The 21,710-nt window shown below is 38.5% G+C and overlaps 1 protein-coding gene and 1 long non-coding RNA gene across 3 annotated transcripts; one reads left to right on the top strand and one right to left on the bottom strand.

Moving 5' to 3' along the window:
• Window positions 1-1,143: 1,143 nt before the first annotated feature.
• macroh2a1 (macroH2A.1 histone) lies at window positions 1,144-21,163 on the bottom strand. Of its 2 annotated transcripts, none has more exons than XM_088088950.1 (9): window positions 20,886-21,163; window positions 18,548-18,739; window positions 17,863-17,969; window positions 17,412-17,603; window positions 16,869-16,976; window positions 12,591-12,690; window positions 8,818-8,907; window positions 4,916-5,090; window positions 1,144-3,336 (listed from the first exon to the last, which is right to left on the bottom strand). In XM_088088950.1, exons 2-9 carry the CDS (start codon window positions 18,717-18,719, stop codon window positions 3,171-3,173), a joined length of 1,110 nt encoding a protein of 369 aa, XP_087945076.1. In that variant the 5' UTR covers window positions 18,720-18,739; window positions 20,886-21,163; the 3' UTR covers window positions 1,144-3,170. The 2 variants fall into 2 exon arrangements, with proteins under 2 accessions (XP_087945076.1, XP_042354591.1); XM_042498657.2 differs by lacking the exon at window positions 12,591-12,690 and adding an exon at window positions 10,976-11,066 and having other exon boundaries at window positions 20,886-21,160.
• LOC148187248 (uncharacterized) lies at window positions 8,843-16,987 on the top strand. The gene is made up of 4 exons (XR_015779030.1): window positions 8,843-8,980; window positions 10,894-11,110; window positions 14,683-14,753; window positions 16,855-16,987. It is a non-coding gene; the product is annotated as an uncharacterized LOC148187248 (long non-coding RNA).
• Window positions 21,164-21,710: the final 547 nt, after the last annotated feature.

Raw genomic sequence — 21,710 nt, 5'->3', positions numbered from 1 at the left:
GTATCTAATAATAACAAAGAAGTTGTTTTGGTCCAAATTAGAGTTGATAATTGAATCACTATGTGAATCATTCTTTACAAAGTGAATCACTATGTAAAGATAATCAAAAAGACAGGATTTTTCACTTCTTCTGTATTTTACTAACATACAGGAAACAGATAATTATTTTCCACTTTTGGATAGAGAAACTGGAATCTGCCAGGAACATGTTTTCACCCATGTTTGTATGCTTGAATGTGGACCTGACTTCCTGTTTCAAACATTCTCTGACTCAAGTGTCACTTTAAATTGTAATGTTGCTTAAGTTGGTTCACCTCTAGACGACTAGTTAAGGTTGTGGGTTTTCTGCCAGAATTGTTCATCATTTACATTTTTTCTTGTATTACAACTCTGTTGACTTTCACGAAGTGCTGCTGGTGCAGAAATTTCTGTTTGTTGTTGTTTCTTTGTTCACAGAATAATAGGATGTGCTAAGACCCCTTGAAGTTTGCAAGTTTGCTTTCTCATGTTCTGCTTTTGTTCCATTGTGAAAGAGATTAGGCGTGTGTCGTTGCAAAACAGATTATAATCAGTGAATAGTCAGAGCCAGAAAAGTCAATAATGGGGAAGTTATAAAGTTGAGCAACAATGGCATAGTCATCACAAGCAATAGTGATAAAAGTACATTTATCTCATCTATGCCTCTCCATGCTCAACTTTAATCAATCCTAAATTTGTGACCCTAAAATCAGAAAGGACCATCAGAATGTCCTCATACTGATAATCTTCCTCTTCTCTCACTGTGAGACCATTTGGTCCTCTTAAGTACGGGACAGAAACACACATGCTTATAGAGCCAGAAGTTGAGCTGGGGATCCTGAGGCTTTGAATGTGGCTCTCAGTCAAATCAGAGAAATGTAGCGTGTCATCTTCTTGCCATTTGTTCTACAACTCTTGAAATTATGCTCACTTTAATGTAGTGAAGATGGATTATTATTACATTCAAACACACACACACACATTTCCACAGAAGACAATGAAGTTTTCTCTTACAACTAAATTTCACACTCTTTTTCTTTGATTCTGTAAGGCTCACATTTCCTGGTAGCATCCTCAAAGAAAGTAAAAGCACAAAATGATCTCATGCAAAGAGGAACAAAATGATGCCTTTAAGGTATTTTATTATCGGAGTGTGTACAGACCTTTTGTAGAATCATCAATTATAGCAATTCTTTAGAAAGCACTTTTTTTTTTTACTTTTCATAAGAAAGTTAGGCTTTTGAAAAGTCCAAATGCAGCAGAGTAGTCGGGTTCCCCAAATATATATGTCCGTCAATCCCAATTCAAATACAACTCAAGTTAAACAGTGTCTTTGTGAAGAGGCCTGCTGCTGCACAGAAAATGGCTGAGATGAGAAAATCCAATCCTTGATTACAGGGAGCCATCTAGTGGCGGCTGAATGAACGAGCAAACCAAAAGCAACAGAACAGAGCTTCTAATTCCAGCAAAAATGGGTACATTTGTTTTATGGCTTAACAAAGAAAAAACACACAAAAAACATCTTTCTCATTAGTATTTTTTTCTTCCAAACCACCTGTAGTATCAATTAAAATAGAAAATAAAAATCTATGTTACAGTCTAATATTTTACCATAACATTTCACAAATACTCCATCTATATAAACATTGATAGGAACACACAATATAAACCATCCGTGCCCTGCAAAAACCTCAAATTCCTCTATTTTATGTCATAAATTGAATTATTATTACTGCACATGAAAACCAACAGGTGTTCAGTTTACAGTATAAACTCTTGACGCTGGTACCAGGATGCTGATTACAACACACCTTTCAGCCAAAACATTAAGACTACTGACCGCCGATAAAACTGTTTAAGAAAGGCCCGAGGAACTTGAGCCTAACATACCAATATGGGCTCCTAATTTCCCAGATCCCAATCTGATAAAGCATCCAAGGGACATGCTGGTGCCCCATCTCGCAACCCACAGGACTCAAAGGATACACTGTAAGTGCTCCTGTGCCAGACATCACAGGACACCCCACAGAGGCCTTATGTCCAGGTCTCGACAGGTCAGGTCCGATCCAAGGAGACCCCACAATGGATCAGGGGACCTCTAGGGTACCAGCATGTCCCACTGATACTCAATGAGATTGGGATCTGGGGAATTTGGAGGCTAGGTTGATGCGCTAAGTTTTTTGTCACATTCCTCAAGCCTTTCCTCAGCAGTTTTTGCAGTGTGGCAAGGTACACTGTCCTGCTGGGGGGGCCCTGCCATCGTTCTCTAACTGTGTTTGGGTAGATGGTGCATGTAAAGTAGCATCCACATGAATGCCAGGACCCAAGGATTCCCTGCAGAACACTGCATTATAGCGAGATGATCAAGATCATTAATTTTACCTGTCAGTGGTTTTAATGTCTTGGCTCATCGGTGTATGCAGGCATTTACAGAATTTTTTTTTTTCAAAGTTCTTTTTGTGAAATTCAAGGTCTCTGCAGCTCACAAGGAAACTTATTTTTGCCAGTGTAAAGAAAGGCAAATGCAGGAATTTGCAACACACAACACAAAAACTCATTCCATATTTCTGTTATATTAGTCTCCTGAAGACCAAAGTAGAGCAAATCAAACTTCACCTTTTCATTATACAGTACTGTTAACAACAGAGACGTTCCAAAACGCAAAATTGATACCAAAAATACACTGTATCAAGTGTTTTTATGATTAAAAGAAAGAGAAAAGCTGTTTAATTATCTTGACTGCCATTACATGCATTAACCCGTATTCATCTGACTTCTCTGGAAGCCTTATAATTGAGGTGTAGCTATCTCTCATAACATCTTTTACTGCTTATAACATGAAAATTAAATCTTAAGTGAGTCTTTTCACTTGATGAATCTGTTTTGTAGGGCACTGTTTGTAGTAAAAGACCGCTGAATGAACAGTGCACTTTTACATTTAAACGCCAGAGGTGACAAGTACATAAGAAATTAAAAACAATGTAGGAAAAATACAAACATAATGCAAAAACAAGTTCCCGGCCTTTAGAAAGATTCTTCTTTTTCTTCTTCTCTTGATAATAAAACAAATCACTAGTAAACACCTTCCTACTTCCTTGCAGAAAAACAGGGTGCAGGGAAAAAAGGGACAAGGAGGAAAAAACTCCAAACTCTTAGCTCGTCTCCAGCTTGGCCATTTCCTGCACGTAGATCCCAATGCTCTCGCTGTCAAACAGCACAAAGTAGACGGTCTTGATGGTGGAAGACATTGTGGCCACAAAGTAGCTGGAGATGGCCTTAAGGATAAGCTGGGCCGCCGTCTGTTTCGGGAAACCATTCCTGACAGAAAAACAACAAATGGGTCCAACACTGAAGAGACTTGTCTTTTAAGTAGACCAAATATAAAATTTTAAATTGCTTATAACTTTTCTAAACATATCCCCATGATTTTTAAATATTTTTCAGTGGTTTTAAGTCTGAAGCTGACTTTGACCCCTATGATCACTTGTTTCCCAACCTGTAGTTTCAGATTCAGCAAGGGTCTGTAAGATACACGGCAGGATGATTACCAAACTGGGAAAAAGAAACCAAGAAAAAGAGTTTACGGCTATTCTAGCAGCTCTGTGCGGCCATTGTCAAACCTTGTAGTGCTTTCAGCTAAATGCTAACATGAGGATGCTAACATGCTCACCATGACAATGCCAACATGCTGATGTTAAACAGGCAGAGCTGCAACGATCAATCAATGAATCAATTAATTGTCAACTATTAAAATAATTGCCAACTAATTTGATAGCCAATTAATTGGTTTGAGAAATGTTTCAAGAAAAAAAGTTAAAATGATCTGATTCCAGCTTCTTAAATGTGAATATTTACTGATTTCTTTACTCGTCTACGGCGTTTAACTGAATAGCTTTGGTTTGTGGACAAAACAAAGCATCTCAGGCTTTGGAAAACACTGACTGACATTTTTCACCATTTTCTAACATTTTGTAAACCAAATATCTAACTGATTAATTGGGAAAATAATTAACAGATTAATTAACATGAAAAAGAAGATGCAGCCCTCTGAGCAGGTATAATGTTGTTTACCATCTTACTTTAGCGTATTCACATTCTAAAACTGCCCTATTCGAAGCACAAAGTGCAGCTGAGGCTGGTGGGATGTCATTTGTTTTACAGGTATCTGGTTATGAATTTTGTTGTGATCTGATAATAGCAGTAGACGAAAAGTCAGAATTACATTCCATCCCATAGTTGTTGAGATATTTCAGTCTTGACCTAAGTGGCAGACCAAATGACAGAGCTGGGGCTAAGTTGTTATAGTGGCTTTATTTCTGCACACATTTTTCGTTTAGTTTTGAAGAATTTTCTCTAAATCTGATTTTTGTTTCTCATGCCTCTGAAATTATTTGAGTAAAAAAAAAAAAGAGAACATCAGTAAATACAGTATTATTATGTTGTGAGGGTTCACAAATTGAAGTTTCTAGTTGTGACGTACTGCCCTGACCTCCACGTGCTGCTTTTACACTGTCTTACTGTTATTACAACACATGGCATGTTTGTGTAAATCTTTCCTGATCAAAGTGGATGTGTTTTCCTCTGTCGCCTGGAAACCATGTCAACTCCTGTTTTGACTTACACAGAGAAAACAAGCAGAGGCACATGAGCACCAACACTTTATTGCTGACGACGCAAGTCTGCCATTCATGATGTTATAAAAACGTGTGAGACTTTTCCTCCAACTAGAGAATGGATCATCATGTTCAGGTGAACTCAGGTACATTTTTTTGGGTTTAGAACAACCTCCAGTATTACACTTAAGAGGTAAAAATGCTCTCAAGTTGATAACGTACACTAGTGATCTGCATGACGTGTAACACGCTTGTTGTTCATTTCTTTCTCTGTGTTTTCTTACCTCCCACTACCAATGGACGGGAAAGCCACCGACTTCAGTTTCTTCTCGTCTGCCAGAGCCAGGCAGTTCTTCACCGTCTTGTCAAGCATCTCTTCGCACTTGTCGGAGCCCCAGCCTGGACTGTTACAGTGGATGACGTACTTAGCAGGAAGACCGAAGCCGGCGGTCAACACAGCTGAGGGACAGAGAGAAGAGAGGATGACGCCTGGTTAATGAGGTGAGCAGAAAACAAAGATGAGATAAAGCAGAGGCGGAGAGGAGTGGAAAGCAGAAATGTGTTTCAGGTAAAAATGTGAGTGGAAAAAAAATGTTTCCGTTGAACAAACTTATTTGCACATTGCCATAGTAATCAGAATAATTTTAGGGTCCATGACTAATCAAATTTGGGCTGCTTCTTGATTTTTTTTCCAGTTTACAAATTATTATTCTGTCTACAAATTGTCCAAAAATTGTGGAAAAAAAATGTGTCCATAGTTCAAGATGAAAACTTTTTTTGTTTGATCAAAGGCCCAAAATACTTTGATACAAAACAGAGCAAAGCAGTAAATCATCATGGTTTAAAAAGCTTTATAAAACTTAAAACAAACTGAAATTTTATGTATGTGAAGTAATCAATGAACAAATTAATTTCAGCCCTAAATTAAATTTAGGGTTTTTAAAAGCGAGCACATGAAACGAAATGAAAGAACAATGTCTGTACTCATCCACAGCTGCCTCCTGCATTGTTAAGTGAAATCATTACCATAATTTTTTCTGACACCGCCATCATATTTTGCTTAATTTGTGCAAGTCTTGTTTACTCAGACAGTAAGTGAACTTGTTCACCTCTGACATGCTGCTGGATTTTCTCACGTCACATCCATTGTCAGCAGTCAAAATCAGCTACATTAACCAATTCTGTCAGATGTCAAAACCCTGGAGACCTCAGACGCTAAAAGAACACTTTGCTTGGTGGAAAATGTATACAGCAAATCTCCAAGAGCTTAAAACGGTTCGGCCAGAGTATTACAGCGATGTGGGCCGGAAAAATCACTTCTCCAGACAGCTGAAGTGGAGCAAAGGAAAGGAGAAGAAGAAGAACAGGGAAGAGGAGAAGAAAGGAGGAAACAGAGGAAAGAAGAGAAGACACAAGAAGAAGTCTAACTAGCAGCTGTAGACGGTGTAACTTGGCTAAAGCCCCTGACTCTGTGACGTGAGAAAGCCTCCAGTCAGATTTTATTAACCCACAGCGAACGTGAGACTGGACCGGAGTCAAAGCTCAGGACGAGCTTATTTCCAGATGGCACACAGAGAGGATGGAGCAACTTCACACAGGAGAGTGAGAGCCAGTTGCACTGCATGTGTGATCTGCTCGTGAGGTAAAGTGTGTGGATGATGATGATGATGATGATTACGGTTTCATGACTGCCTGCAAAGTTCAACATGTTTTATGGTTTGGGAAGGAGGAACAGTGTGTGGTGGTGGTTGAGTGCTGCACATCTGGAGATCACCTGTCAATCAAACTATGCGGAAAGTGCTGCAACCTTTTTTTGTTGATGTAGTTTGAGCTTCTCTGGGTGGCATTTTTGTATGTGAGTTTAGCTTCCACTATAGCAGTTAATGTCGACCAACTTTTTTTTATGTCGCTGACATAAATCTAAATTGTTTTACTTCCTGAGTGCAACAGGATTGTTGCTGAAAAATATCCACTATTTTTCTTATCTTTAATAAATTACAAGAAGACAAAAGACCAAAATGAAAAAAAAAAGTTGTTATATACGGATACCAGTATTGGAATTGCCTCGAATCCTGCCTAAGATGCTAGATCTAGTGTCCTTTAACACTGGTAATCATTGTGAAATAAGTTAAGTGCTACCTCTTTTGTGAATATTAAAGACAGCTATATTTAACTTTACTTGAAAAATGTGCCTGGCCTTGAAAATGGGAAGTTTCTTCTCAAAATCCAGATAAATAAATAATTTTTACAAATATTTTAAACATCCTGAGGAACTTGTCTGACAGCTGTCCTGAAACAGGTCTGGTCAGGATGACCGTATGGCCAACAGATCCCCAGAATCCCTGACAGGCTCTGCTGGCTCGGCGTTCAGTCACCTGGTAATCTATTTATGAGCTCCACGCAGAGAGCAGGATTATGATGTTGAGCTAACTTGGCTGAATGTGAGAGAGCAGTGGTGAAAGTGGGGAGTGTTTGAAAAAGTGAGTGAGAGTGATGAATAATGAGAGAGACAGATGGAGAAAGTGGAGACAAATGGACTGAGCGATAAAATAATCTGACGGCTCAAACAATATGGCTCTCTGCAGACCGATGCCTGCAGTTTTAGGCTAAAGTCGCCAAGAGCTGATATTATGTGCCAATAGTGCATATCTTTGATCATTTACATGGCAATAATATCCAAGTATTCACTGGTTCTCTAAAAAGTTCATTGATAATGGAAATTCTGGCTAAATCTAACCTTTAAGAGAAGAATGAATTTGTCAGTGTCTGAAATCTTTGTGTTGGTGTCCGAAGAGCTAATCCCTGCTGCAGTGTCCAAAAGGATCCAGCCCTGTTTGGTTTGGTGTTGGCGTGTGTGTGTGTGTGTGTGTGTGTGTGTGTGTGTGTGTGTGTGTGTGTGTGTGTGTGTGTGTGTGGGTGTGTGTGTGTGTGTGTGTGTGTGTGTGTGTGTGTGTGTGTGTGTGTGTGTGTATGTGTGTATATGTGTGCATGTATAGAGATTCACAGAGCTTATTGACATTATTGTCATTGGAGCAGGGTGGTGCTTGAGAAGATCAATATGCCCTGAAATGTGGTTTATGTTACAAAGTTGCAGCAAAGTTACGGAATCTTTAAGTAGAACTCTGAATTTCTCTTCCCACCTTGTGCTTGGAATGAAATGAAATCTACAGACAGCATTGGTCAGGGTAGTTTCGAAGTATGTAAGAAAATAGAATCCACTATAGCACGAAAAATATAGCTAAAATTGAATTTCAAGTAGTCTGCACTTTCTTGACTTTTCTTACTTTTTAAAAATCAGACTCATCATCAGAAATGTTTTCTGTAACTTTAAAGGATAAAAGGCAAAGTCATGCTACTAAGAAAGCACTTAAAGTAGAAAGTCTTACCCATGCCCCATTGTTTGTTCAGTCTTTAACATATTTTAGATTAACTGCAATGTGGTGATCGTTTCATTGTTTCAGTGTTTATTTTGACAAGTCTTTCACTGTAAAATCTCCCTTATTTTGTTTTGCTTCACCAATCTCAACAACAACATACAACAGCACAGCCTGGCTTTATCAAGGACCATTGAATTAAGACAGAGTCCAAGCCTGAACTTTTCAAACATGTTACGCTCCTCGGGCAGAAATTACAAAATGCTTTTTGTATTTTAAAAAAAAATCTCTTTATCATCCACACAAAAGGCACCAGGCACTGGTAGGTTATAGAGCTGCACAATATGAGAAAAACATATATGATTAGATGATCCTGCTGAAGGTTGTGATATTACTTGCGATAAACTAGCAGATATTAAAGTGTACTTGATTGTTTGTATCCATCTATAAAGTCAAGAAAACTGCCTGCGCTTTCTCACACGCAGACAGAATGAGCAGAGCGAGGTCTCTGAGAGAAGGACAGAAGTAATAAGCCGCTCACTCACTCAATTTTTCAAACACAGGGACTTCATTGGACCCTGCATAACAGCGGGGACTGTCTGATTGGCTAGAAATAACAACCTGGCATATATCAGGCAAAATAGCATCTAGAGACAGAATGGAATTTAACATTTTGTTTCTCTATTCAAAGTGCAATATCACAGTCTTTTGCAATGTTCTTATCATGCAAGTTGACATCACCATGACAATAAAAAAGATGCATTGTGCAGCCCTTGCAGGCAATTCCTGACATTATCTCTCTGCTCACTTACCACCAGCCACCTCCAGAGGGCCGTTCTTCTTCTTCAGCTCCGACAGCGCTTCAGTGAACTCCTTCCCTCCCTTCTTTTCCAGAGCCGAGCCTGTTAAGTGGAGGAGAGGATTGGAGTGATTACATCCTCGCATACTGCTGATGGACGGACAGACACACAGCAGGTTAGAGGAGAGGTGATGTCATGCAGACAGGCATGACAGGCAAGCAGGCAGACATGGAGACGGACAGAGACAGGCAGACAACGATGCTGTCAATCATTTCACCTGGTTTCTCTCTGAATCTCTGAGCTCAGGCCGCACACCGAGTCTCTGTTTCTTCATTTGTGCGACTCTGGGAAAAGTCTCGCAAATGAAGTGCAAAGATCCAGGGCTGCTATTTTCCAAATGACTCACTCTGAGTCAGTTAAACTAATGTATTAAAGCCGTGGTCCCTAATTACTTCCCTCTGTCCTCACATTCTGGCTTATTCGCAGTCGACTGAGGCTATTTTCTTTCACTCCCAAATTGGAGTGTAAAGAGTTTGTTTAAAAAAAGGAAAAAAAGGGCTTGCATTGTGTTATAAATGAAAATGTTGAAGCTCTGTTAATTTGTTTAAAGTAAAATAGTTCAGAAAGCAATCTAAGTTTAACTCAAGAAGACAGATACATTTAGATGTTATTATGAGATAATTAAGAAAACAAATTCTTCCTGTCTCCTTATTTTGATGGCTTGGGGGAGTCATTCCACATCGATCACACTGTTTCAGATTTACTCAGAGCTTAAGAGAGAAGCCACAAAGGAAACCAGAGAGGAGAAATGTTATTCAAGTCTGCCACAGCTAGAGAAATAAATGGTCTGACTGCAATATCATCAAAAACAGGCAGGAGAGAAATATACAACAAGGTTAATATCAGTGGTTTAAAGAAACATTGGTGATAAAAGCTCTTCAAATAATTTAATAACAGCCCAAATGAGCGAGCAGAAAACATATAATCTCTGTTTTATTGTATAGTCATTAATGGTTAAACTGCCAGGAGTTTTAATTTGAAACTTCAAAGTTAATGTCTCAGTCAGAAACTTGGTAGATTCTCTTTCTAACCAGTTGAACTGACAGCACAGTCAAGGGGAACAGGAAATGAAGCGAGTCCCAAATCGCCCACATTTTAGTTGAGTGGAGCAAAGCAGACATAGCAAGCAGCAGCCTGGTTTAAGGATTACACTGACAGAAATATACAGCTGTGTATATATTACAAGATGCAGTCAAGTGGTGTTCTCTGTAGATCAAGTTTCTGTATAACACTGCACTTGGATAGCTGATAAGGGTAACATACTGAAACAATGATGTATTTCTTCAGTGAGATTAGCTGTAAAGGTGAATTGTCAGTGGGTTGAAACTAACAGTAGCACATGGGCCACCTTTGTTAAAATAATATATCTGAGTGCTTGAGACAGTGAATATTTACTATAGAGTAATGTTTTGTTTTCTTTGATAATGCAGGGGCTTTTCACACAAAGCAGGATAACTAAATTATCAGTTGTAATCTGCCTGAAAATCTGCATTAAAACAATGCAAGGTGCTGCACTAGTCCTGCTTTCAAAGACAGACCCCAGTTGAAAGCAGTGACTGAAAAAAAACCTCTTCATTTTTAGTGCATAAAAATGCAGGAATTTCTTACATGTGAAAAAATAGGAGTCAGTGGCCAACCAACAGCCTTTTTTTAATGCAGTAAGCTGCCAAATTCAAATTACCCTTTTCACAATGTCCACATTGACCTTGTCTTCTGGGTTAGGTTTATTGAAAACATAGCGTGTGACTGCAGCGCTGTTTGGCAGCTGACTTTCAAATGTTGAAAACTGTAGTTTCCCACAAGCACTTTCTTGCAGACATAACATATTCCCTGCTTGCACACTTCAAGCCTCTGCAAGTAAATTCGAACACTCGTGATACAGTAATTGTTTCTTTCAGTCAATGTTTCATCAAATTACTACAGAGAAGCTATTATAGTAAGACAGCAGGGAGTTGTGTTATGACTGTAAAATGTTTTCTGACTAAATAACTGATAAAACTGTGTTGCTGCTGTGATGTTTGTCCTCAGACTGCTGTGTGGACTTTCTGGAATATGCAAAGAGAGAGCAGACAGGCACTCGCGGTCTCTGTGATGTCATTGGTTCCTTTACCTACTTCACCACCTGTATAGAGGGAGGAGTTGGTCGGGTGAACGACAGCGTCGCTCTCCACGATGGAAATGTCGGCTTGGACAACTTGCAACTACAGATGACAACAATGACAGACAACAGGCAAACAACATGGTGGTAAGAAACACAGTGTGTGTGATCAGGAGCAACAAGATGAGGGAAAAAAAAGTTAAACAAAAAATTGGATGAAAGAGAAGAACAGGAAGAAAAGAGACAGAAGTGAGCGCACTCCTTATTGGCTGAGGACATCACAGGAAACAAGGAGGCAACTGAGGACACAGTGGGTCACATTATGTCATTAGGAAGCAGGACTGCTGCACAGTTAGCCAGATTTACTTAAAAAAAAAAGTATTATTTCCCCAACTTTTTGTGGGTTATACTACCTAACACACAAGACTGCATGCTAGAACACTTTTTTATAACATACCATTTTTATTTTTGTAGTTTTTAAATTGAGGACATTAAGAAAGAGAGCATTTTTTGAATCAGCTTTCTGACTAATTGTGCCGTCCTGAATTCTCAGCTCATGTAACTGAGCCAAGAATGTTATGATCACACTCCAGACCACCGACCTTACAGTCAGGCTGCAGAAAGCAACTAAAAGACCTTAATGTCATGTCTTTCTTCTGCTAATTGGTGCTCCATTTCAGCCCAGCAATCGTCCCAACCTCTAGTGATTTTATGTAGTATAAAGGTCTGACAGCCATCTGAAAGGACAACAGCCTGGAATGAACCTCAACACATCTTTATGATGGGAAGGGCAAGCAGGGTCACAGAGGAGCTTTGATAAAAATCCTTGAATATCTCCACAGAAATTCATGTCTTGCTACTGGGAATTGTACTTTGTGTGGTTTTCTATTGATCTGCTAGAGAAACTCTTTCTGCTCTTCATTTTCAGTCAAAGAGCACAGTGAGTTACTTGAGGTCAAAGCAGATCAAAGTTAAAATCCTCACCAGGTATTCACACTGTGAGCAACACCATCAATAAGTTATTTTATGTCCCAAGAGTTCAGGAGTCATTAGCAAAGCACTTCTGCTGACGAAAGTTGTAGCTGAGGTTAGCTGAGCTGAGGCTACCATCCATGGCACCATTTCACTAAGCTTTTAATTATGGTAATATGCCATGCCATGTTGCTGAAGGCTAAGATAAAAGCAACAAAAATATTATTCAAAAGTTGTATGGCTGTATTAGACATAATTCTTAATTTTTATGAACATATGTTTTCTAAAAGTAGATTTAAACCAATCCTGACCTATTTCATGTTCCCATGTATTCATTTGTTAATTGTAATTGTTTTATCTATTCACAGCAACTCCTTGGCTCGCTGTGTTGGTATTGTAGATGCAATTATTAACTTCCACTTTCCAACATCTTTCCATCATGATCACAACATTAACTAAGTTTCCCTCAGTGTGCATGAACAGACTTGGTGGAGGGAGGTTCCTCTAACCAGTCCAGCTTTCTGAAATTCTGAAATTTTATTAGAGTTCTTAATTCACAGACAGTTTAATTTAGAAGCTGTCAAGCTGTTACACACTCAAGGATTTTTAATCTCCAACTCCACTGGAACCAGAGAGGATGGGGGGGGGAGCTCACCTAGATCATCTTTAAGTTCAAGTTCAGCATTGGTGGGGTTGATGACCCCTTCCACGTCAAAGCCAGCCAAGTTACTGACCTCGCTGTGGATAAGGTTGAGCTGCGGAGGGGGGAAGCAGGGGGGAGGCATGCCGAGGAGGAGGGAGAGCAAGAGGGAAGAGGGAAGGAAGCAAAGCAATTAAAACCAGATTCACACCACTGCTTTAAGGGATACCTTGACTTTTTGATGGTTTATAGAACTGGAATTTCAACATATGTGAACTACACCTGAAAGCACAAAGTAAATGCTTTTTGTGTGAGGTGACATGCAATTTGATGTCTAAATGCAGACTGACAGCATACACATATTCAGAGTCTTATCAAAAATACACAAAAAACTACAAATAATGTTATCATCTCACAGCGAGAAACACTGCTGCAAAGGTTATACTGCTAACTGTTTCTATTGTATGGGCACTAATCAGACCTCTGGATATGCACTCTCATTTGTAATTTTTGAAAGCAAATTGTGACAACTTAAGGATTCAAAAGAGGGCAGCAGGCCTGCAGGTGCATCGATTAGGGAATGCTAAATTATTTAAAAGTCAGTGGAAAGCGCCTGGATAACTAGGACCACACAGACAAATTACCTCAAGCAATACCGACATCAGTCATGAGCTGAACATATATATATATATATATATATATATATATATATATATATATATAATGGATACAATTATGTAGACGACTGAAAAATACTGTTACACAGCTCTTTTCCACAGAAGACATTTTGACTTGCCATAGTAAGAAAAACACAGGTTTTACTAATAACATTAACAATGTTTCCATTTTATCTATGTGCTCCAGAAAGCAGTGAAAGTGTGACAGGGATGCAGCACGCACAAACAAGGACTGTGAAGCTGAAGCAGCTAAATGCAATTCAGCCATCAATAATTTGATCACTTACACCTTTGCAGTGACATGTCTAAAATGTCTATGGCATACAATGTAATTTCTCACACCTTTGTGGCTGTGCTTGTAGTTATTTCAGAGTGTAGTGTTTCAGAGTGTTTATGGCATTTGTCAACGTCTAAGTTATATGTCTTTATATTAGGGTTGTGCCGAATAGTGCAAAGTTCAATCCATATTGTTGAGTTTCTTCTTTTTTTGCATGTCTGCATTTCTGCACAGTTGCAGATAAAGATTAGGCCTTACTGATATTATTAGTTATTATACTATTTATAGAATTAGATTCCAGCAGTGGCTGCATAGAAATATTTCTTACTCGTGTGATCTAAGTATTTTCAATAATTCCTGAGCAAGTCCAAAAGTCAAAATTAATTGAAAAAAAAAGAGCTTTTCAGCTAACAAGTATTCTGCTTTAATCCATTTTTGTTGGTGTTTAGTGTTTCAAAATGATTTTCCCTGCTGTCCGAAAACTGTTTGCTCTTCTGCCTGCTGCACACACCTGCATTAACAAGGCCGTCTTGCAGCAATCTAAGAGCACTGCAATTCAAATCGAGGAGTTTTTTTTTTAGAGTGATGATGTCATAAAATATAATGAAAGCCATTTGAAGCTTTATTCAGAAAACAACAACTGTTACAGCTAGCAATGGACAATATATCAATATTATATCAATACTGTAATATAAGAATATCCTCAAAGATTTTGGATATTGTGTTGTCTTCTTCCAGTTTTAAAGGCTGTATTACAGTAAATGGATTTGATATTCTGAACTTACCAGTAACTTACTGTTATATGCCTTTACCCACTTAGAAATTATGTCCACATTACAGATGCTTTTTACTTAAAAAAAACACATTGTAAACATATTGTAAAAGCAACAATATTGTCCAGTTGACTATTTTTGCTTTCACAATATATTTACAATGTGATTTTTTAAAATAAAAAATAAGATATTTGGTCAGAATCTTGTGATATTTAGTTGCAAACATTTTGCAAAGACCTTGGTACAGTCTTACTTGCAATGTCACTTTAGTCTTGTTGTTCCTATCAAAAATGTAGGCATATATTCCTATAATCTCTTGATTTGTTTGTAAGGACAATTCCAGTATATTCACATTTCTATTCTCTTCTATTCTTTTCTAGGTGCATAACAGATTCAAGGTCAAAGTCAGCAAGACTGAGGGAATATTCTAAAACAACGTCAAAATGTCAAGGTATCCCTCTAAATATTAAGAATTTTTAATGCATAATGCCACAACCTGTTAGTATCTCAGAGTCCAAGATTCGTTAGTCATCTGTTATACAAACACCACATTTCCCTACCCATGATTTAAACTTGAAAGTTGGTAATAAAAGGCCACAATCACCCCAAAACAAAGCAGTGAGAGTGAAAGCAGCGACAACTGAGCAGTTATTTGGAGCATGTGCGATAAAGACTGAACACTTGGGCAGAAAAAGTGCAGTTACGATAATTAAGTCTATAAAACAGAGAACAGACTGGCTTGTCTATTCATGGATTCATTATGGTAATCAGTGGGAGGTATTCATTTCATTGTCATCCACTGATTTCAATTAAACAGCTGCTGTAATCTTTGGTCAGCAACACAATCGAGCACTAAGCCATTTTACTCTTGAAGAAAGTTTAATGACATAGGACAAATACTGCTGCTATTTGGGTTGAATTTTGTATTAATCAATAGAAACGGAATGTGCATTAAAGTAACCACGAGCCAAGTCAGCGTATGTTCAGTCTCTAACCTTTAGAAATAACAAAAAAGTATGTAATTTTTGATGTATTTCACATATTTTCTGAAAACAAAATCATCAATTAATTCATGATGAAAAAGCAAAATTGGCTAAAGAAACAGCCACAAGCCAGAAGTCTGTTTCATTATGCTTTAAGAGCTAAATCTGCAACTTCATAAGGTCAGGATAATTAATCAGTATTAAATAATATATTAGCATCAGCATACGCACAGTAGACCAAGGCATGCAGTGCTCTTAGCAGCAATTAGAATCACAACTGAGCTGAAACATTGAGCTCTGGAAGTAAATTTACCATATTTGTTCTTCTATAGAGGGAATTTCTTTTTTGGGCATTTGATTTTGAATGACTCTTCAGATTGCTAAACTACCAGTTATATTCCTACAGAGACCACCACTCAATCCTATGCCACCTAAAAGCTTTAGTGAGAGGCAAAATAATCACAGAAGGCACTGTTAAAGTGCTCCAAACACAGAACACATAATATACGTTTTTTTTTTTTTTAGCACAAAGACTGCGCAGAGCAAGCAGAATCAAAATAATAAATTAGCAACTACTGACATTTATCATCACTCTCTGAAATTAGGGAATCTGTGACACTTCTTGCATCATTCTTGAGTCATTCATTCTCTTACAAACCGTTGTTACCTCCTCCCTTTCATGTTTTTTAAACTTAAAGCTATTTTTACAAGCTTCTGATCTTGACAATCTTGTGATCTTGAAACCCAGACATTAAAAAAGCTTTAGATGTGACTTTCAGGCAAATTTACTTCCATGTTTCAGTTCAAACAAAAAAAAGGTTAAAAAAGAAGTTTTTATGTTCAGCAGGACCCAAGCGAGGGGAGCTTACAGATCTGTCAGATAATAGACAACACAGCAGTCATGGTGGCTATAACAGTGAAAGCATGTGCGCTGCTTTGTTGTGTAGCATTATAAGCCCTTATATGAAGTCTGGTGGATCATAGCAGACCTGTGAGGAAGTGCAGTGTGATGAAAACTTACATTTTATGAGACGGAACAGATAGCTAATTAAGATCAGCTAAAATTGATTTCACCTCTTGTATCTAGTTTAGTTGTGGCAGAGCAGAAGTATAGATAAGAGACTGCTTAACAACATATAAATATTTTAAGGAGGCAGATCCAACAGTTTTTAGTCTTACGTCAGCAGGAGCACTTTCAATTAAAAACCCCTGTGGCTGAGAAAAATACAAAACACAGTGCTGGTTTTACAGCCTATGATCTGATTACTGTGGCTGCTCATCAAGAACACTATATCAGGTTTTCTCTGAAACAGAGACAGCATCCTCCATGACTAAAAAAGACATCAAACTGTGTCTTATTCCTTTGACTTTTGGATTTTTAGTCTTAATATCTTAGTATCTATGTTCTTCTGACTTGTATTTGTAAGTTTGTCTTGAATCTTTCTTTAGTATACAGTATAGATGAATTAGATATCTGTTTATCCCAAACATAAATCATTTGGTGGAGACTCACCTATAGATAATCATGTATTTAGCTTGAAACTGTCCATAGCTATTATGTTTCTACAGACAGAAAAACTGACCTTTTGACCCAGGAAGAGGCTCTTGGTGGAGAGCACGGTGAAGCTGTCAACTGGAGATCCCTCTGTGGTGCTGTCTGCCGACGCTGCCTTGCTCACCTCTCCTTGCTTCTGTTGAGGACATACAGTACGTATTAACACTTGTGCTGCGATTAGAAATTTTACTTCCCCTCAGCCTTTGGTGTTACATAATGTACGTACTGCTGTCATTTTAACACTTTAGTCTTTTTAAGAGAATAACTCTGCCAAATCTATTCTCATTACCCAAAAAGTAAACAAACATGGCATGTGCCACCCTACAACAAGTTGACAAATCTGTCTAAAATCAGGCAAACACAACATGTAAACCATTTAACCTGTAACAACAAGTCTCTGCTCAGGACACTGGATACATTTTAAATAGTAGACAAATGTTAGTTTTACAAAGTCGGCCTATGCAAAATCCCAGGTGTTCAGAAATGAAACACTCTCCACTTTCAATTTCCCACATTTGACCACAAACACATTCAGCTTAGATCTTAATCACTAGTTCACATAAATCAATACCTTAGCTTTCGCCCCCGCCTTTTTCCCAGTAATTTTCTTAGCCGCTGTTTTCTTGACCGTCTTGGGTTTCTTTTCTGGTGCAGGTGAGACGGGTATCTCCAGTTTTCCCTTTGCTCCTCTCTTCTTAGCCAGCAGCTCTGGATGGATGTTGGGCAGGACTCCACCTGCTGCGATGGTCACACCCTTCAGTAACTGAGACACAGGAAGACAATGTTAAAAAACTGGGATTTACATAGTCCAACACTGCCTGAAAGGTAAGAAATTAATCTAAAAACATATTGCATGCAGTGGAAAATAGTTGACAATCATATTATATGGTTTTGTTTGGGCTACAGAATAAAAACACCACTTGTGTTTCCTTTTAAAAGACAGATTAGATAACTTTAAAATAAGACACAAGTAAACAACTAAAATGCCTACAGTGTTTATTCATATGTGTGAAGCAGCTGACCTGGTTCAACTCCTCATCGTTGGCGATGGCCAGCAGGATGTGTCGTGGTGTGACGCGGCCCTTCTTGTTGTCTCTGGCTGCATTACCTGCCAACTCCAAGATCTCGGCTATGTGGGCAAAACCAAAGTATTATCAATAAACACTGCAGAGCACAAGTGGCTTAGAAAGTCAGTTTATGACTTCATTATGAATGCTGAGGCAAATTAAATTAAGAGTTATAGACTTCCATGTGGCCCTTTAATCTTATAGAGAAAAAATGAATGAATGTACATGAGAGCGGTGCACATGACTAGATGTGGACTGAAAGAGCAAGTATGCCTCCAAAAACACACCACCAACTTTTTAGCAAATACCAAATGATTAGGTGATCTCTGAGTATATGTACAGCTTTAAAGTTCTTCCTCATTTAACTGGTCCCTGACCTCCTGACATTTTACAAAAGTAGCTCTCGGGCAAAGCAAGTTAAGTATCCCTGCAATAAAGTAACTAATGCCCTTAGATGCATTAACATCCACTGTCACACAGCCTTGCTTGAGAAGAAGCGATTCAGCAGATCAGCTGCTGTTGCAGGTCACTGCAGTATTCCCTGACAAACATACCCTTCAAAAATCTGTAATAAGCATACAAGTTGTACTCTGCACTGAAATATGCATTTTTATGCATCCTCTCCAAAAATAAATCTCACCAGTAAGATACTCGAGGACAGCAGCCAGGTAGACGGGCGCTCCCACCCCGATGCGATATTTGGGCAGGCCCCTCTTGATGTAGCGCAGCATACGCCCCACAGGGAAGATGACCCCAGCCTTGGTGGACCGGGACGTCTTGGTCGACTTCTTCTTTCCTCCTCGGCTAGACATGGCGCCACCAGTGTTGTGCTCTGCAGGGAGACATCGACCACGATCCATTACCATATTACTGTCTTTAAGGTGAGTAAAATATGAAATAAAAAAATAATACAGCAATTAGTACACCTACTGTAGAGTGACCTCTGTCTTTAATATGTCTTGGCTAGATGTGAAGAGATGTGCTCATCTTACTGGTTGAAATTACAATCTGAGGCTGAAACGCAGGCAGTCTTTCCCTGACTGCTGCAGACAAGTTGGGACACTTCACCCCAGGAAGTGATGAATCAAAATAAAGATGAAATAAATTAACAGTGGGCTCTTTTACTGAGGCTGTCAGGGTCTTTATGAATAATTTAAGAAAAACATCGATTCTTACACTGGAAACATTAAAATTGTGCTGTTTTTGCTAAATGAAACAGGTTATATTCCTATCAATCTAACATAATGTATGGAATCTGTTTTCTAAATAATTTGACAAAAACTTAACGCAATTCCTGAATAAGGTATGTTTTTTTTTAAATACATTTTCAGATTTTGTAGGTTTGGCACTTCTGATCCACTGAAACAGAACTCTACGCCCATCCCCAAAACTCTCTTTCTGTATGTAACAACAAAGAATATTTTGTTATTATGCATTCAGGGCCAAACCCTTCATCACAAGTCTATTAGTCACCATCTTTCAAGTCCTCCTGCAGTTAGTTCTGCACTTTAATTTTCTTGATAACTGCAGGCTACAAATCAGCTTGATGCATAAGCATGTCAGTTTTAAAGTTTAGAAAAATGTCCTTTACCAGACTTTAGTACAGATTTCCAAACAACAAGCTTTTTTTAATGTTTTGTTTAAATCACCCACAGGCCAAAGAGCATTTTAAAAGTGTTACCATGCTGCTGTGCAAAAGTCTTAGGCCACCACACATTTGTTGTCAAAGTTGTAATGAGGATAGACATACAGTATATGGTACAAACAATGAAAAAATAGAATAGGTATAATGATTTAAAACACCAACTAGGTCAGAAAACCTGGCCTATTCAGACTGAAGTCAATATTTGGTATGAAATATGGCAAAGTAAATCCATAACATTGCTCAAAACAATCAATATCAAACTTTGGACATGTCTTGAATGCTACCTGGTGTAAATACACTATAAGATTAATACCCAAAATTGTCTGCCCAAGACAACTGAAGACATGCTAAGTGGAAAGTACTTTATTCCAAAATATTTGCGTTTATTATACTGTGTACATATTTCCTGTATGTTCTGGTTGTATTTTAGTAAAGAGACTGAAAGATTAAATATGCATGATCATTATAACCGTGCTAAAATAAAGTTTAAGATGGCCTAAGACTCTTTGCACAGTAGAAGTTTTAAGAGGACCATGAAATGCTATTATGTTGTTTGATCACTGCTTTGAGCGCCGTTGGTATTTTGACATCTCAGGCATGGTCTGTTATTAAATGTAAATAATATGCATATAATGGCCATCATTTTAGAGGTTAAACTCGAATAGAAACTCATAACATCCCAAGTCAATCCAATGGATAATTTCAGATGTCATTCATTGTAGCAGATGCAGACACCAATTTTCCTGATACTGATTATTAATAAGCCCCACCAAAGGCCATGCTGCTTCTTAAACCTGCTGTAATTAATGCAAGGATTTCACACGATGCATAACATATTATATTAAACATAACGCGTGCGTGGCAATTTACCGCCAAATTGACCAGTAGATGCGGCATTTCTCCACTCAGGACAGGTGTAGGTGGGTTTCGCCGCTACGCTGGGTATTTCTTTCTGTTGGCAACTGATAACGATTTCCGCATGTCAACAGCGCGCCGGATGTCTCGCACATGTAAATTTGTCTTTTCAGCAGAATAAGCGACTGCTTAATAGGTTAAAATGGAGCTGTCAGGCGACATGAGGACAATTTTCTGTTCAGGTCAGTGAGCTTTCGAGTAGAAATAACCCCGGCGGAGCGGCGGCGGCTGCCCGCTCCTCCGTCCCTCCCCTCCCTGCCTGTCAGCTCCAGCAGTCTCCGCTCTCGGCCTCCATGCCAGGAAAACACGAAATGGCAACATTAAAGGCTCAGTGTTGCAAACAGACACCGGTACAGCCGACAAAAAGCGACCGAGCTCGACCCGGCAACACGTTGCGCAAAACCGGAGCGTTACTTACAAAACACAGCGGGGAAAATGTCTCCGGTTCTCTGGGAACAAGCCTGGGCAGTGTCCTCGACTCCCACAATCCACAGCGGGTTGAAATATCGGAGCGAGCCAGCGCTGCCCGCGGAGCGATGCAAGTACTGGAGAGAGCAAACCTGCTGAATGTGAATCTGCTGCCGAAATGATCTTTAACCCTTTACACCTTTACTTTGTTCAGGAAAACACGTGGTTTTAAACTGAAAATGCTGACTGTTTCCCGAGCAGGTCGATAGTTCTCGTATTCAAGCTTTCCACAGTCATATTATAAATAGTAGCCTGTATTTACTGGATATGACTCCTTTGACCAGGGGTGTCACTAATTTTGGTTACCCTGTACAAATATCCCCCACCCCCCAACCCCATACTAAACCTCATGTTTGATTAATCTACTACATTTTACAAGAATAGGTTTTCTTCTAATTCTTATTATTATTATTGTTATTATTGTTATTATAAGGCCTAGTAGTAGTATTATATTATTATTAGTAGGGCTGTCAAATTACTATTTTTTAAATCGTGATTGATAGCAGAATTTTAAACGTTAATGCAATTAACAGCATTTTAATCATGTTTAAAATTACATTATTGTGCATTTCAAAGCAGTTATGAAACAGTTATGAAGTTGGTCTTCTGGGTTTCCTATGATATCAGCATCATTCCTTAGTATAGCTTTGAAACTAAGCTTGGTACTGAAAAACAAGAATGTCAGGCAGTGATACATTTTTAAAAATAATGTGATAACACTGACAGCCCTAATTATTAGTATTATTATTTAGTATTACAACTAAATTTGCCCAAG

This window comes from Plectropomus leopardus, chromosome 15 (assembly GCF_026936395.1).
Source record: "Plectropomus leopardus strain MGB_pleo_1.0 chromosome 15, ASM2693639v1, whole genome shotgun sequence".
Lineage (NCBI taxonomy): Eukaryota > Metazoa > Chordata > Actinopteri > Perciformes > Serranidae > Plectropomus > Plectropomus leopardus.
This window is presented reverse-complemented; position numbering and strand designations above follow the sequence as displayed.

Excerpts from the sequence above, each read along its gene's own strand:
- macroh2a1 (XM_088088950.1), bottom strand. The coding sequence starts at position 18,719 with ATGTCTAGCCGAGGAGGAAAGAAGAAGTCGACCAAGACGTCCCGGTCC. Across the intron at positions 17,970-18,547 it reads TGTCCTCGAGTATCTTACTG|CCGAGATCTTGGAGTTGGCA; the intron begins GTGAGATTTATT and ends TTGCCCACATAG. Across the intron at positions 3,337-4,915 it reads CCGTCCATTGGTAGTGGGAG|GAATGGTTTCCCGAAACAGA; the intron begins GTAAGAAAACAC and ends TTTTTCTGTCAG.